Source organism: Cervus elaphus, chromosome 33 (assembly GCF_910594005.1).
Source record: "Cervus elaphus chromosome 33, mCerEla1.1, whole genome shotgun sequence".
NCBI lineage: Eukaryota > Metazoa > Chordata > Mammalia > Artiodactyla > Cervidae > Cervus > Cervus elaphus.
This window is the reverse complement of record NC_057847.1, coordinates 28002034-28017961: the sequence shown is the minus strand read 5'-3', so window position 1 is coordinate 28017961 and position 15928 is coordinate 28002034. Positions and strand designations below refer to the sequence as shown.

At 39.1% G+C, this 15928-nt stretch overlaps 1 protein-coding gene across 2 annotated transcripts in view; it reads right to left on the bottom strand.

Annotated features, from left to right (window-relative positions):
* Positions 1–9380: 9380 nt before the first annotated feature.
* The window catches only part of SLC25A12 (solute carrier family 25 member 12), a 97094-nt gene continuing 90546 nt past the window's right edge, over positions 9381–15928 (bottom strand). For both annotated transcript variants that reach the window (XM_043894285.1, XM_043894284.1), the window contains exons 15-18: positions 14621–14759; positions 12047–12205; positions 11831–11921; positions 9381–10494 (exon numbers count right to left, since the gene is read on the bottom strand). In XM_043894285.1, coding sequence (XP_043750220.1) covers positions 10296–10494; positions 11831–11921; positions 12047–12205; positions 14621–14759 — 588 coding nt within the window. In that variant the 3' untranslated portion in view covers positions 9381–10295. The remainder of the gene's footprint in view (positions 10495–11830; positions 11922–12046; positions 12206–14620; positions 14760–15928) is intronic.

Genomic DNA, 15928 nt, shown 5'->3' with positions numbered 1-15928 from the left:
TGGTTCACACCAAAATTACAACCATTTATAGAACAACTGTCAGTGAAAAGGGCCAGAACCTACAAGAAAAGATCTACAACTAAAAAGAAGGAACTACACGACAGGAAGGGTAGAGTTGTGGTATACCCAGGACACACACTCCCAGGTGCGTGACCCAGAAACAGGAGAAGAATTCCAATTACAGAATTCTTCCTCAGCAAGGATCTGAGGCCCACATGAAATCCCCCAGCCCACAGGGTCTGCACCAGGAAGACAAAAGTCCAGAACATTTGGTTTTGAAGGCTAGGGGGGCTTTACTTTCAGGAGAACCATAAGGCTGTGGAAATACACTCCATTCTTAAAGGGCACGCACATAATCTCACACACACCAGAATACAGAGCAGAAGCAGTCATATGAAAGGAGCCTGGTTCAGACCTACTTGTTGATCTTGGAGAGTCTTGAAGAGGAAGGTGGCAACTGAAGCTTACCCTGGGGACACAGATCAAGGGATCAATCCAAGAAGAGTACATAACAATTGTAAATATATATGCAACCAAAATAGGATCATCTAAATACATAAAGCAAACATTCCCTGGTGGCTCAGAGGGTAAAGCATCTGCCTGCAATGCAGGAGATACAAGTTTGATCCCTGGGTTGGGAAGATCCCCTGGAGAAGGAAATGGCAACCCACTCCAGTATTCTTGCCTGGAGAATCCCAGGGACGGAGGAGCCTGGTAGGCTACCGTCCACGAGGTCGCAAAGAGTTGGAGACGACTGAGCAACTTCACTTTACACTTAACCAGACATAAAGGGAGAAACTGATAATAATAGAATAATAGTAGGGAATTTAATGCTCCACTTACATCAATGGACAGGTAATCCAGACAGAAAATCAATAACAGAAACACTGGCCTTAAATGACATATTAGACTAGATGGACTTAATAGATTATATAATATGTAGGGAGAGGGAACATTCCATCCCAAAGCAACAAATTACATGTTAAAGTGCTCACAGAATATTCTCCAGAATAGATTGATTCCATGCTAGGCCATAAAACAAGCCTCAGTAAACTTAAAAAAATTGAAATCATATTAAGCATCCTTTCCAACCACAATGCTATGAGACTAGAAAACTATGAGGACAAAACACTGCTAAAAACACAAACATCTGGAAGCTAAACAATATGCAACTAACCAACCAATGGATCACTAAGGATATCAAAGAAGAAATTAAAAAATACTTGAAGAGAAATGAAAAAGAAAACACAATGATCCAAAACCTAAGGGGCACAACAAATACAGTTCTAAGAGGAAAGTTTATAGCAATATAAGCTTATCTTAAATAAACAACCTAACCTTACACTTACAGGAACCAAAAAAAGAAGAACAAAACCCAAAATTAATGGAAGGAAATCATAAAGATCAGAGCAGATATTAAAGAAATAAGAGATTTAAAAAATAAAGATCAATGAAAGTAGAGCTGGTATCTTTGAAAAGATAAAACTGATAAAAACTTTAGCCAGACCCCTCAAGAAAAAAAGAGACAGGGGCAAAACAAATAAAAAAATAAGATATAAAAAAGGAGATGTTACAACCAACACCATATAATACAAAAGATAAGAAATTACTATGAACAATTAAAAGCCAATAAAGTGGACAACCTAGAAATGTACAAGCTCTCAAGACTGAAGCAAGAAGAAATATGAAGAGACCAATTACTAGTAATGAATTTGAATCAGTAATTAAATAACAACAAAAAAACTCCCAACAAACAGAAGTTGAGGACCAGGGGCTTCCCTGGTGGTCTAGTGGCTGAGACTGCGCTCACAGTGTGGGGGACCCTGGTTTGATTCCTGGTCAGGGAACTATATTCCACATGCCACAACTAGAGATTCCTCATGTTGCAACTAAGACCTGGTGCAGCCAAATAAATAATATTTTTAGAAAGTCAAGGACCAGATCTGCTTCACAGGTAAATAATACCAAACATCCACGGGTAAATAATACCAAACATTTCGAGAAGAGTTAACACCGATCCTCAAACTATGCTCAAAAAACTGCTGAGGAAGAACACTTATGAACTCATTCTGAGTCCAGCATCCCCCTAATACCAAAACCAGACAAAAATACCACAAAAAAAGAAAAAGGAAAATTACAGGCCAATATCACTGATGTACATAGATGCAAAAATCTGCAACAAAATAGCAAACTGAATCCAACAATACATTAAAAGGATCAGACCCCATGATCAAGTGGGATTTATCCCAGAGATTCAGGGACAGTTCAGTATCTGTAAATCAATCAATATGATACATCACAACAAGAACAATCATCTCAACAGATGTATATAAAAAGCTTTTGACAAAATTCAACATGCATGATCACTCACTCAGTTGTGTCCAATACTTTGTGACCCCATGGATGGTAGTGCACCAGGCTCGTCTGTCCATGGAATTTTCTAAGCAAGAATACTGGAGCAGGTTGCCATTTCCTACTCCAGGAGATCATCCTGATCCACAGATCAAACCCATCCATGTCTCCTGTGTCTCCTGCATTAGCAGGCAAAGTCTTTACCACTGCGTCAGCAGGGAAGCCCATAGATTCCTTCATCCAACAGCAACAGAATACACATTGTTCTCAAGCTCACAATGAGTATTCACCAAGATAGACTACATTCTGGGCTATGATATATAAATAAATTTTAACCAATAGAAGTCATGTTGTGGTGCTGGAGAAGACTCTTGAGAGTCCCTTGGACAGCAAGGAGATCAAACCAGTCAATTCTAAAGGAAATAAACCCTGAATATTCATTGGAAGGATTAAAGCTGAAGCTCCAATACTTTGGCCACCTGAGACGAAGAGCCGACTCATTGGAAAAGACCCTGATGCTGGGAAAGACTGAAGGCAAAACGAGAAGGGGGCAGCAGATGGTTAGATAGCAACACTGACTCAATGGACATGAATTTGAGCAAACTCCAGGACACAGTGGAGGCCAGAGGAGCCAGGTGTGCCGCAACCAGAGGGTTGCAAAGAGTGGGACCACGACTGGGCAACTGAACAACAGCAATGCCTCCTCTAAGACCATGATGTAATTAAACTAGAAGTCAATAACACAAAGGCAACTGAAAATCCCATATGTGGAAATTAACATACTTGAAGTAACATAAGGGCCAAAGAGGAAGTCTCAAGAGAAATTTTTAAAATATTTTGAATTATCAAAATTTGTGGGATGCAACAAAGCAGTGTTCAGAGGGCAATTTATAGCATTGAGTGAACATATTAGAAAGGAAAAAGATCTAAAAATAATCATTTAGGTTTCTATCTTAGAAAACTAGAAAAAGAGCAAATTAAATCTGAAGCAAGCATCAAAAAAGAAATTATAAAAACTGGAGCAGAATTAATTAAAAGTAGGAAATTAATAGAAAAAAATTAAAAAAATTTTTTTAAACTGTTTCTTTATAAAGGTCAATAAAATTGACAAGTTTCTAGCCAGGCTATGAAAGAAAGAGACTAATTATTAATTACTAATAACAGAGATGAAAGAAGGAATATCAGTACAGATTTCAAGGACATTAAAAGGACAATAAGCAAATAATGTGAAAAATTCTGCCCACATACTTAATGATAACACCTAGATGAAACAGACTAATTCCCAAAAGACACAATTTGCCAAAACTCACAAAAGAAGAGACAGATCATCTGAATAGGATTATATCAAAGAAATTGAATCAATAATAATTAACCCTCAAAAAAAGAAAGCAGCACACCCAGAAGGGTTCACTGGCGAATTCCACCAAACATTTAAGGAAGAAATTTTACTAACTCTCTTCAATCTCTTTCAGAGGATACAAGAAGGAGTTTCCTAACTCCTTCTCTGAGGACAGCATAACCTAATACTAGGCCAGACAAAGCACTACAAGAAAACTATAGAACAGTATCTCTCCTAAGTATAGATGCAAAAATCCTCAATAAAATGTTAGGAAATAAAATTTAATGATGTATAAAAAGAATTATATAACACAACAGATTGGGATTTATCCAAGGCAATACTAGTTCAACATTACATTTGAAAATCAATGTAATCCACATCAATAAGCTAAAAAAGAAAAATCATATGATCACATTGAAAAAGAAAAAGCATTAAACAAAATCAAACATTCATGATAAAAACTCTCAGTAAACTAGGAAGAGAGGGGAACTTCCTCACCATGATAGAAAAAAAAAAAAATCTACAAAAAATGTACACTAATATCATACTAAATGGTGAGAAACAGGAAGCTTCCTTATTAAGATAGAAGAGGAACAGCTTTCCACTAGGAGGAAGGTAAAGATACCAGAGAATCCAGAAATGAACCCTTATATGCACAGTCAATTCATTTTTGACAAAAGCACCCAAAACAATTCATTGGGGAAAGGACAAGTCTCTCCAACAAATGATGCTGAAAATTAGATAGCCAAATGCAAAAAGATAAATTTAGATCCTTGACACCATACATAAAAATTAGCTCCAAATATGTCACAGGTCTAAATGTAAGAAATAAATACTCATTGGAAGGACTGATGCTGAAGCTGAAGCTCCAATACTTTGGCCACCTGATGCGAACAGCCAACTCGCTGGAAAAGACCCTGATGCTGGGAAAGATTGAAAGCATAAGGAGAAGAAGGCGACAAGAGGATGAGATGGTTGGATGGCATCACTGATTCAGTGGACATGAACTTGGACAAACTCCAGGAGATGGGGAAAGACAGGGAGGTCTGGAGTGCTGCAGTCCGAGGGGTTGCAGAGTTGGAGATGACTTTGCGACTGAACAACAACAAAAGGTAAAGTAAAAAAAAAAAAACAAAAAAAAAAAACCAAGAGAAAATCTTGATGGTCTTGATTTAGACAGAATTTTTAGATGATACCAAAAGCATGATCCATAAAATTTAAAAATTAATAAATTGGACCTAAAATGTAAAACTCGTGTGTTTCAAAAGACTATTAAGAAAACAGACTGGGAGAAAATAATTGCAAATCTTATATAGGACTCATATCCTATAAATATGTATAAAGAACTCTTACAATTCAATAATAGAAGGGCAAATCCCATCTTAAAAAGAGATTAAAGACTTAAACACAAATATCTACAAGCACATGAAAAGATGCCCAACATCTTCAGTCCTTGGGGAAATGCAAATGAAAACCAAAATGTAGTATCACTTCACACCCATTGAATAACTAAAGATAGACAGTAATAAATTGTTGGTGAGAATGTGTGAAGTAGATATTTTTTAAATTAAAGTAGTATTTTCCCTGGGGGAGGTGATGGAAACACATTAAAATTGGATTGTGGTGATAGTTACACAGCTCTGTAAAGAATACCTTAGTAGAGCTATTAAAAGAAAATTTCACCACTAAACTAACTTCCTGTTTACACACTGGAAAAAGTTAGACAACACCATGAGGAAAGAATCAGGTATAAAAGGTGGGACATTCTATAAGAAACAATTTACAATGTTAAGGACAAACAAGCCGGGGATGACTGCAGAATTCAAGACTAAAGGTACACAGCAACCTAGAATAAAGCATAAATCTCAATCAGATTCTGCATTGGAAAAGCAAAAGACATTTCTGGAGTTGGTGGGGAAGTCTGAATTTTGACTGAATTTTAGATGATATTATGAAATTATTGGTCAATTTTTATGCATGATAATGGTATTGTTCAGTTGCAGTATGTCCTCTTTCTTAGTATATAGATGCTGAAATATTTAGGGATGATATTTAGGGATGAAGTACCATGTCTGCAACATACTTTAAAATGGTTCAGCAAAAATAAATGTGTATTTGTAAAGATAAAACAAATAGAGAAGTGAACCTGGTTGAAAGGTATTAAAAAAGTTCATTTTACCTCTTCAAACTTTTCTGTAGACTTAAAATTTTTTTTAAATAAAAAGTGGCAAAACCTCATTCAGGCACACTTAGAATGACATTAAGAAATATATATATGTGTGTATATGCCTGTATACATGTGTGTGTATATATATATAGCATCTAAATATATGACTTACATAGGAATGAATATATATATTTATACATACAATGTTCAGGATCTCTTTGGTGATTACAAAATTTTATTAAGACATTAAAAGGACTTAAGACTAAGACATATAACATGTTCATGGATTAGAAGGCCCAATATAATGACACTATTTCTCTCCAAATGGCCCACAGAATCATGATCAAATCAGGCCCACCCTGTTTGTTTTTTTTAGTTTTGGGGAGGAAACTGACAAGCTGTTTTTAAAATGGACATGGAAGAACAACTGACCAAGAAGAGCCACAAGCTCTTGAAGGACAACAGCAAGGTGGAAGGACTTGCTATACCATATATTAAAACTTTTTTTAAAGACAGAGTATTGAAGAGAGTGTATACAACACAGGAGAAATCAATAAAACAAAATTAAGAGTCCAGAAATAAATCTTTTCATATATCAACCCTTAATATATAACTGAAAAGGCACTTCAAAGCAGTAGGAAAAAGGAAAATTTTTTCAACAAATGGTACTAGGACAACAGATTAACCACATAAAGATACAAAAAAAAAAAATTATCACATGTCAAAGACAGTTTCAAGTAGGATGAAACCTCAATGAAAGGGGCAAAACTATAAACCATTTAAGAAGAAAATATCAGGCATATTCACAGTCTGGAGAGAGAATGAGTTTTTAAGTGAAATATAAAACATGCTACTCATAAGCAAAAATTAATATATTTGAACATATGAAAATGTTAATCAAAATAGTATAAAAAGACAAGCCACAAATTGAGAAAAGATTCTGCAATACCACTCATAAAGGAGTAGTATCCAGAATATATAAAGAACCCTCTGTAAATTCTTAAGAAAAATGGACAAAAAACTTGAACACATATTTCACTCACCAAAGATGAAATCCAAATAGTCAATAAACTTAGAGGCATTTTCCCATGCTATCAGTCAGAAAGTAAATTAGTAAAGTCTTTTCTGAAAAACAATGTGATAATATATATGAACAGATGAAACATGTTCGGCCTCATTTGATGTAAGGAAAATGCTAATTAAAACCACAAGATAACATTATACACTCAACAGATTAGTAAAACTTAAAGTGTCAATACATTCTTGATGGGATGAAAATCAGTCTGAACATCTCTGGGAAATAGTTTGGCATGATCTAGCTAAGTTGACTGTAATAAACCCAGTACCCCTGGAGCTCTGCTCTTAGGTATATTTCCTTTTAAAAAACGCATGCAGAAGTTGCTTTTTAGTCACTAAGTCATATCTGACTTTGTGCAACCCCATCGACTGTATCCCACCAAACTCCTCTGTCCATGGGATTTCCCAGGCAAGAATACTGAATTAGGTTGCCATTTCCTTCTCCAGGAGCTCTTCCCAACCCAGGGATCCAACCCAGGTCTCCTGCCTGGCATGCTGCTTCTTTACCACTGAGCCAGCTGGGAAAACTTTCAAAATGCATACTCCAAATTTGAAAAAAAAAGAAAAAAAATACTCCAAAACACACATACAAAATATCCAGAGCAACACCATTTGTAATATCCCTAAATTAGAGACAACCCTGATGCAGATGTTCAGAGTAAAACAGCAAAATGAATTATTATATTCAAACAATGGAATAAGCAAACTATAGCTTATATAGCAAATTACAGGGATGAATCTTATAATGTTTAGAAAAGGGAACAAGTCTTAAAAGTGTACAGTATAATTTGATTCACAAAAACTTCAAAAATAGGAACCAAAAAGTGTGTTTAAGAATGTATATGTGGGTGGTAAAACTATAAAGAAAGAAATGAGAAGAAATGAAGAGCCAGGATGGTGCTAAAGAGGACAACAGGAGTTGTGATAGAAGGATCCTCTGAAGGAACTTCTGAGGTGTTAGAAATATTCTCTTTCTTCATCTGGGTAGTTACATAGGTGTTTATGACCATCTCCTTAAAAAAATAATCTATGTGTATATATCTGTGTATACAAACACATGAAGATGTTTTCATAGACTTTCTGCATACTCTACAATAATAAAAAGATACACAATGGTCAGTAAATGCAAAAAGACATTTGACCTCACTAGTAATTAGTAAAATGAAAACTAAAACAGCATTGATTACCTATCACGACTTGCCTAAAATGTAAGATTGACAATATCCATTTTTGCTGAAGTTGCAAAGAAATAAGAGTTCTCCTTATACTGTCAGAAGGAAAGTAAATTCGTAAAGCCTTTTTGAAGCAATGTGACAATATATATAAAAACTGTAAAACCCATATATCTCATGAAGTACTAATTCCAATATCCATCCTAAGGAAATACTAGCACATGTACAAAACATGGGTAGAAAGGTGTTTACTGTTCACTACAGCATTGCCTGCAATAGTTAAAAAAATGAGTGTCAATAAGGGAATATTTATGACAAGTATCATAACCCATACACTGGAATACTATGCAGCTATTAAAAATTAAGATAAATCTTTATGAACTGACATGCAAAGATCTCAAAAGTGAACAAATGAACAAAAGCAAGTCACAGAACATATACACAGCATAACTCTATTTTTAAAATATAAAAATGTATATGAATTTTTATATATATACATATATGAAAACAGACTAAAATTTTATATTCTAACCTGTGAGCAGTGATTACCTTTGGGGCAGGGAGGGGAAGGGAGAAGTAGGGTAAAGAGGGTACTTTTACATCTTACACTATATTTCTGAATTTTTGTAAGAACACATCCAGACTACTTGTTCATTTTTAACAGGTGGTAATAGCAAAACAACTGTATTGCTATTTATTCCATTCCAGTGAGAACAACTGAATACATTTGGAAATAACTTGCTTTCAAAGCTAATTCTTTTGTTCCTGGAAGGCCTCAAGAGAGCCTATCGTGTGTTACAGGGCTGTCAGCCATCAACGATGAACCATGTGCAGGATATTAAGTGACTTGGTCCATCTCCAGGCTCACCCCTTGAAAATATTTGCATACATTCTCCTATCCCAGCTCACTGGCAACGACAATAATGTTTTCCCAAAGCACTTTGCTAAAGTAAATAAACTCTGATGCTACACATCAAATCACAACTAGAGCAGTGTAGATGTGGCTGTCAAGACGTATGTTTAGATCTAAATTAGCAATCACACCCTTGGTGAGTGACTGTTGGAATTAGCAGTTTGTATTTAGAGTCACAAGGAAGAAGCTAGAGCCCACTACATCTTCTCCAGTTACTCCACCACAGCCCTTTCCAAGTCAAATGATTTCCTGTAAAAGTGGGAAAGAGGGAAACCTGATCACTAGTCACGGGCACCTGGTAGTGAATCAAAATCAAAAGCGCTATCAGTACATTTATGAAGGAAAATCCAACTCCATGCATACATTTTGGTGTGCATTTTATTTTCGATTGGAATCATATCCATACGAATGAAAACTGCCGAAGTATTCTCTACTCTTTTGAAAGCTATGCCAGCTCTGCCTTGCCTTGCTGCGTCAGAGGAAGGTGGAAACTGAGCTGGTAATGCTGGAGACATCCCTGCTTCCATATGCACAGACAGGCGAGGAGCTGTCTAGGAAATGCCTTTCGGTTGATGAACAGAGGAGAATCTATACACACGTGAAATACAAATGGAAACACATCAGCACACGCAAGTCATTAGCCTGGTCCTCCGGCATCCGCTGGCATGCATCTGTTCCAAAGGGTCTCTTATTCAGTGGTGTCAGCACTTGGTCTCATTATGCCTCTTATCAGCAAATACCTTTCCACTCCAGAATGGAAAACAAGCTGGGAATTAAATACATTCAATATTGATGCATTATTTCCATAAGTCACCAATAAAAGAATGAATTTAATTTTAATACATTTATTTTTGTGTGATTCTTAATAAAACACTTTCAAAACATTCTGTACATTTCAAGCCACTCAGAACTGCATTACATTCTATAAATGAGATTTGTTGGGATGAGGTGCCAAGATGTCTCTGTACAAAGATGTACAATATGTACAGTCGCTGTAAGTGCAAGCTGTGCAAAGCAGTCTAGAACACTAATTCATGCCAAGGCTTAGAAAACATTTCAACACATAAAACTAAAGCTTCAAACTGCATTGTAATTTTTTTTTTTTCCTGGGCAAATGATTAGTTTATAAACAAATATATGTATATGTCATATAGAAAGAATAATTTGATTCTTCAGCTCAGTCAGCACCATGCAGCTGACTGGCTACATCGCAAGGCTGCTCTCCCAGGCTTCTCCTTCTAGGGCGCCATTCTGCCAGACCGAATGGTTGTCTCATCACTGAGCTGCTGCCGCCACCTTTGGCGGAACCGCAGCAACACTAGGAGGCTTAAACTTGGGGAGATAAAGGCCAAACTTGTTCTCAATGCCAGCAAAAGTGGCGGTGGCGAGTCTGTATCCACCGATGTGATCAGGATTGGCAGGAGGAAGGTCTGCGATGCGGGACTTAGGTGTTGGTTCTGAGCCAGAGGGTTTGCTGTTGGTAGGAAAAGTCAATGGTCAGTGTGTTCACGATTGAGGAACAGCAGATACACGGCACTGTGAGCAACTATACTCCAAAAAAACAAACCGAAACACTGAAGACGGTGACACACAACTGAACACTTTCAGTCTGACCCATGTGCCACCAAGAAGAGTGTGCAATTATTTCCTTGTCAATTATGCTGCACTAGTCATGATTTATAGCTGCATTGGAAGCAACACATTCACATATTTGTTTTAGAAGAGAAGTGGCCTCCATTTCATACACATAAATGGATCCACAGAAAGAGAGACCGGAAAGAAATACACTCATATATTACCACTCTGGGAAGTAGGATTACGAATGATTTTTCTATTTTCCCAATTTTTTACACTAAGCATAAATTAATTGCAGAAAATTTACATTTTATTTTGACATAATTTTAAAAGCTAACTTTTTAAGTAATAAGCTCATGAAGGTTATTACTAAAATTATTTAAAGAGAAGTAAACATAATTCTTACTTTTCCAGAATGCAGAAGTACTGAAAAGCCTAAAACTTTGAGATTGTGCTTACTTTCTTTGTGTAAGTCCCTCAACTTCTTGGTTCAACAGCTAACTCCCTACCTGGCTTCTGAGCAGGAAAAGAGTTCATAGGTTTATGCAGTAAAGACTCAGATACAGAATTTGATCTTCTGCTGAAAAGCTGGTAATTGCTTGCTTTGGGTACAACCTTCCCCTCCCAGCAAATTCAAGTGATTCCTCTTATCCACGGTGAAAGCTTCAAGTACTAACCATCAAAAGGCCCAATTTATGGCCTAAATCTCACCAGTGATTACATCCACGGGCATAACCTTTCTTTTAACCTTTTTTTTTTTTTTTTTTGCAGAGAATTAGTTCTAAGAACTTCTAAACCTATCTAATAATAAATTATGGTGAATAATGAAATCATGAGGGTGTGAAAGGGCTTGACTGAGTTTTCAGAAGTTTACAAAAGTGTAACTAACACAAATTTATATTACTTCTGGTAAAAAGGCCAAATAAGGACCTATATCCATGAAGCTCAGTATCTGCTTACACTAAAAAGGAACTATTCATATTACATTTTAATTTGCTTCCTCTCTAAACTTTGAGCAAGCAGTTGCTTAATGCTGTGTATGGGGTCACCCTGTCCAAGCCTCACTCCTCTAACAGTGAAGAGTCTCAGGCCCATGGTCTGTTTTAAGCGTATTGCTCCTGCAGGGTCCTCTGTCCTGTCAGTTGCTATCCCAAAAATGCCTTTATAGGCTGAACAAACACCTGTCTGGCGTTTTGGTGCTTTCTTTATAAGGGAGTTTGAAAAGTTGCACTTACAGGCCTCCAAAATCAATGTAAAACCACCGCTGGAGAAGTTCATAGGTGACCAAAGTAACACCAAACTGGGGAGAGGATCGAAACACTCGAGCTAAAAGAGAGAGAAAGGGGGAGGGGGGCAGTTAACAGCAGGATGGCTAGAGCAAAGACCACACGCGAGTAATGGGAGCAGGACCCCAGTGCCAACCAGCCTTTCCACACGGCTCCAGCCCCTACCTGCAGTTCCTTTCCAAAATGCCGAGGGCCCTTCTTCCCGGAGTATCTTCCTGAAACAGTCGATGACACCACTGTATGTCGTCTGGCCGGCGCGGGCGGCCACCTGCAGCCTTGTCTTGATGACATCAGCAGGGGTCACCAGAGAAGCAGCAGGCACCCCTTCCAGGAGAAAGGCACGTTTAATTCACCCCAGATACCTTACAAAGGATAGACTGCTAACAACTAACAGTACCATTAGCAACCTTGACTGCTTTAACTCAATGCTTCTTAGATAGATACCTTGGGCAATAACGGAAAAAGGATATAAAATCCCACTAGCTGCTTCAGTGGAGTCAGGGTAAAACTCTTTTATTCGCTCTGAATTAGGAAAATCACTCTATGTTGCATGATCCCAAAGAACAGTGAGAGGAATAAATGAAGCAATATTACTAGGACAATTCCCAGTGTTCCCCTTTGGGTTTCAATTATTTTATTACCTCTTTCCTTTCCTTAAATAAGACAGTATTTTCATGTATAATAAAGAATGAGGATAATATCAATTTAATGAGCTGCTAAATATATCTGATAGCAAACTCTAGTGTTTTTTTTTGCTGATTCTTGTCGCCTTACTGTATGAGGTGTATATCAATACTCATATCCACTCACTCTTTGAGGGGCCAACTTGAGAGTTGACTGTGACTCCTTTCAGACATGCTTACAAGACAGAAGTCATTACAACTGAAGCAGAGGCGGCCAGGCAACCAGTTAGGGAACAGTAGGGGAACTGATCATCAAAAGGCCTTGTCAGCCATTCCCTGGGCCCCAGCTCCCTGGGGCCACGCTGAGACTCATCAGCGGCAGGACACAAGATGGATTTCACAACCACACCTTTCACTTATAAAACAAAACAGGGAACAAAGGAGCAAGATAATCTTCCTCAGGGGGAAGAAATTCAATTTGGTCTGAATTTCACTGAATCATCACTAGGCAGATGAAGCTGGCCACTCAGGGTAGGGAGTTGGGGCGGGCGGCGGGGAGTGCTCTGTTAGAGACGATGCAAATATCCTCCCGCCAAGCCCTATACCTCATTCACGTGAAACTAGGTAAATTGCTGCCTTTGGAATGTTCTGAATCCTGAATGTTCTCAGTGCCTGCCAGCAAAGCTTTACAGGTAAAAATTAGAAAAATTCATTTCTAATTCCAAAAACTGACAGCAAATGTCTGTGGGCAAGAAGCTGGTGCTGACAGCTCCATGAAAATGTTTACATGGTTCCATCAGCCACTGGCAAAATGCCTGTCCATGATTAGAGTGTTCTTTGCTGCTGTCTGAATAGCAGAGAGCAAAGATGAGGAAAGATGTGCTGGCCCTCCCTTCAACTGGGGCAGCTTTGGTGAATACCTGAAAGGAGCTGGATGAACGCACAGTGCCAAGACTGAGCTGGTAGCTTTACTGACTTTTGAATTATAACTGCAAGTGACTGCCCCAAATAAGGGCTCAAGGCTCCCTGGGAGAGTTTCTTAACCATCACGAGTCATTCCCTGTCATCATGGATGAGAAGAATAACATGTCCACCCAGCAACCCTGGACCCCAGGGTTCCTGCTACATACCACACCCCCAGGGGTGCCCAGGCTGTCCTGCTCTGCTGAGCCAGCAGACCAGAGGAGAAGGCACCCAGTGACAGCCACGCATTGCAGGAGCCTGGGTGGTCAGCCACCTGAGCACCCAGGGACAGCATTGGGCTTGCGTTCATTCACTTCGCCCGTCTGTCTCCCTAAGCAGCGGTGATGGCAAGTAAACACACACCCTTTCCTTCTTCTGCCAAGTCTGAGGATTGCTGCAGTGAAGGACAACCTGGTCCTCCCCTTCTATCTGGAATCAGCTCCCTCGCAACACAAGAGAAAGGCTGGAGCACGGGATTGAGAGGAAGCTTCTCAGTACCTTCCTACATTTGAAACCCCTGCCTGCAAGGGGCTCCCGGCCCAGGAGAGAGGGCAGGATTTACGTAAACAATCATCAGTGAAAGACGGAGCATGTTAAGAACTGAGAAGAGATGCCACCGCGGAGTGGTGCTGCTGAGGAAGCATGGCTTTGTTTGGTCTGATGAGGATGATGGTAGAAGGAACACGGACAGTTTCAAACTCAAGTTGGAGCCAAATCATGTTGATTCCAATATACAGAATAAGAAAGTGAGGGGATGCTATACCTGTGCATCAGGATGAGGTGCAACAAAGCAACTGATGTGATTAACTTTTCTACGTTAATGCTCAGCTTGACTGCACACAAGGTTTCAGGGGCAGAGGCGGCTAAGAAACACGGTACTGATGAAAGCCCAATTGAGATGGGCAGAGCTAATTTGGCTGCGAGTTCCTAAGCTGCATTAAGCTGTTTATCCACATTATGCAAATGTAATTAACGCTCATCAGAATTATAGCATACCCCACAAAGGAGAAAAAGCGGTCATATTTAAACTAAGTCAGATACAAACAATAACCTTTCCAGAAATAAAGAAGAGGAGCACAGAGATTCTGTACTTAGAGAATGGGGGTGGGGTGGGTAGGGACTCTTTTGGCTTAAAAGAAAAAAAAATAGTTACCTGCCATGGCTCCAGCTGCAAGGAGATTTATACCTCCCACGTGTCCGTTTTCATCAGCCAGAAGTAGTTTGCAGTGAGCATAAACAGGAAAATAAATTGCAGAGAAGGGAATGTCTCGGAGGAAACACGCTTTGGCACCCTGTCAGAGAGTGAGGAAATAGTGCAAAACAGTTGTATAAACAAGGTGTGAACGACCACGAGGGATCCAGGGTGACAAGCCAGAGGTGTCCCTCAGACGGCATTGAGACTGACGTGGAAAAGAAACAGGATAACAAGTCAGGCACAGGGAAATTGAGAAGGGGCTCAAAGTTTGAGAAAGTCTGGTGGATCTGGGGGTCCTAGAGTTAGTTAACAATGGTATTCTGACAACTAAGAATCTTCTGGCATTTCCAGTATGGATTAGATTTTAAGGTTAATAAAAATTCAATGTTCAAGCCTCTAAGCCATTTGTTCTGGTTCGCCTTGGTGAGAGCCAGGGGATGGGGTGTGGCTGGGAACAGACTTAGAAACCCAGTATTGAGAGCTCGATTTCAAAGCAACCAACGAAGGCAGCTCCTCAAACTAACAAATTACCAACTCGGTCCACCTCAGCGTAGAGCCCCTGAAGCACCAGGTAAGAAGCTATGGGTAGGAGCCATGGAAAAGGAAGGGAAGCTTCCCTGGTGGTTCAGATGGTAAAGAATCTGCCCCTGTTGCAGGAGACCTGGGTTTGATCCCTGGGTCGGGAAGATGCCCTGGAGAAGGGAATGGCTACCCACTCCAGTATTGCCTGAAGAATCCCATGAACAGAGGAGCCTGGTGGACTACAGTCCATGAGATCTCAAGGAGTCGGACACAACTGAACGACTAACGCTCTAGGGAAAGGGAAAAAGAAACCACCAAACTTCCCTCCTCACTTCCCATGTCCTAAATGGCAGAGGACAGGGAAACCCAGACAAAATATTTTATCAGGAAGTTTCCCTGAGAGTAGAAATCTAGTCAGACAGCTTGTCTTGGTGACTGACACTGCCCCTTCCTCAGCCCACACTAGCCTACTGCTGAGGCTTTAGCCGGCCAGGCAAACACTCCATCTTTGGTACTTGTTTTCCGGATGGCTCTGTTTTTAAAAGACAAACTCACAAACATTAAAGAAAAAAAAAAAATTCCTGGGACTCTCTGAGAGATACTACAGAGAGAAACAATTTTAATAAAGTCAGTTTTCAAAGGGAATTCTAAAAAGGATGGCAGTTGGGGGTAGAAGGGAGAGAGTATGTACAAAACTCTCAGGACAGGCATCATTGGTTTACTGGTCTCCTAAGAGCTTTGTAG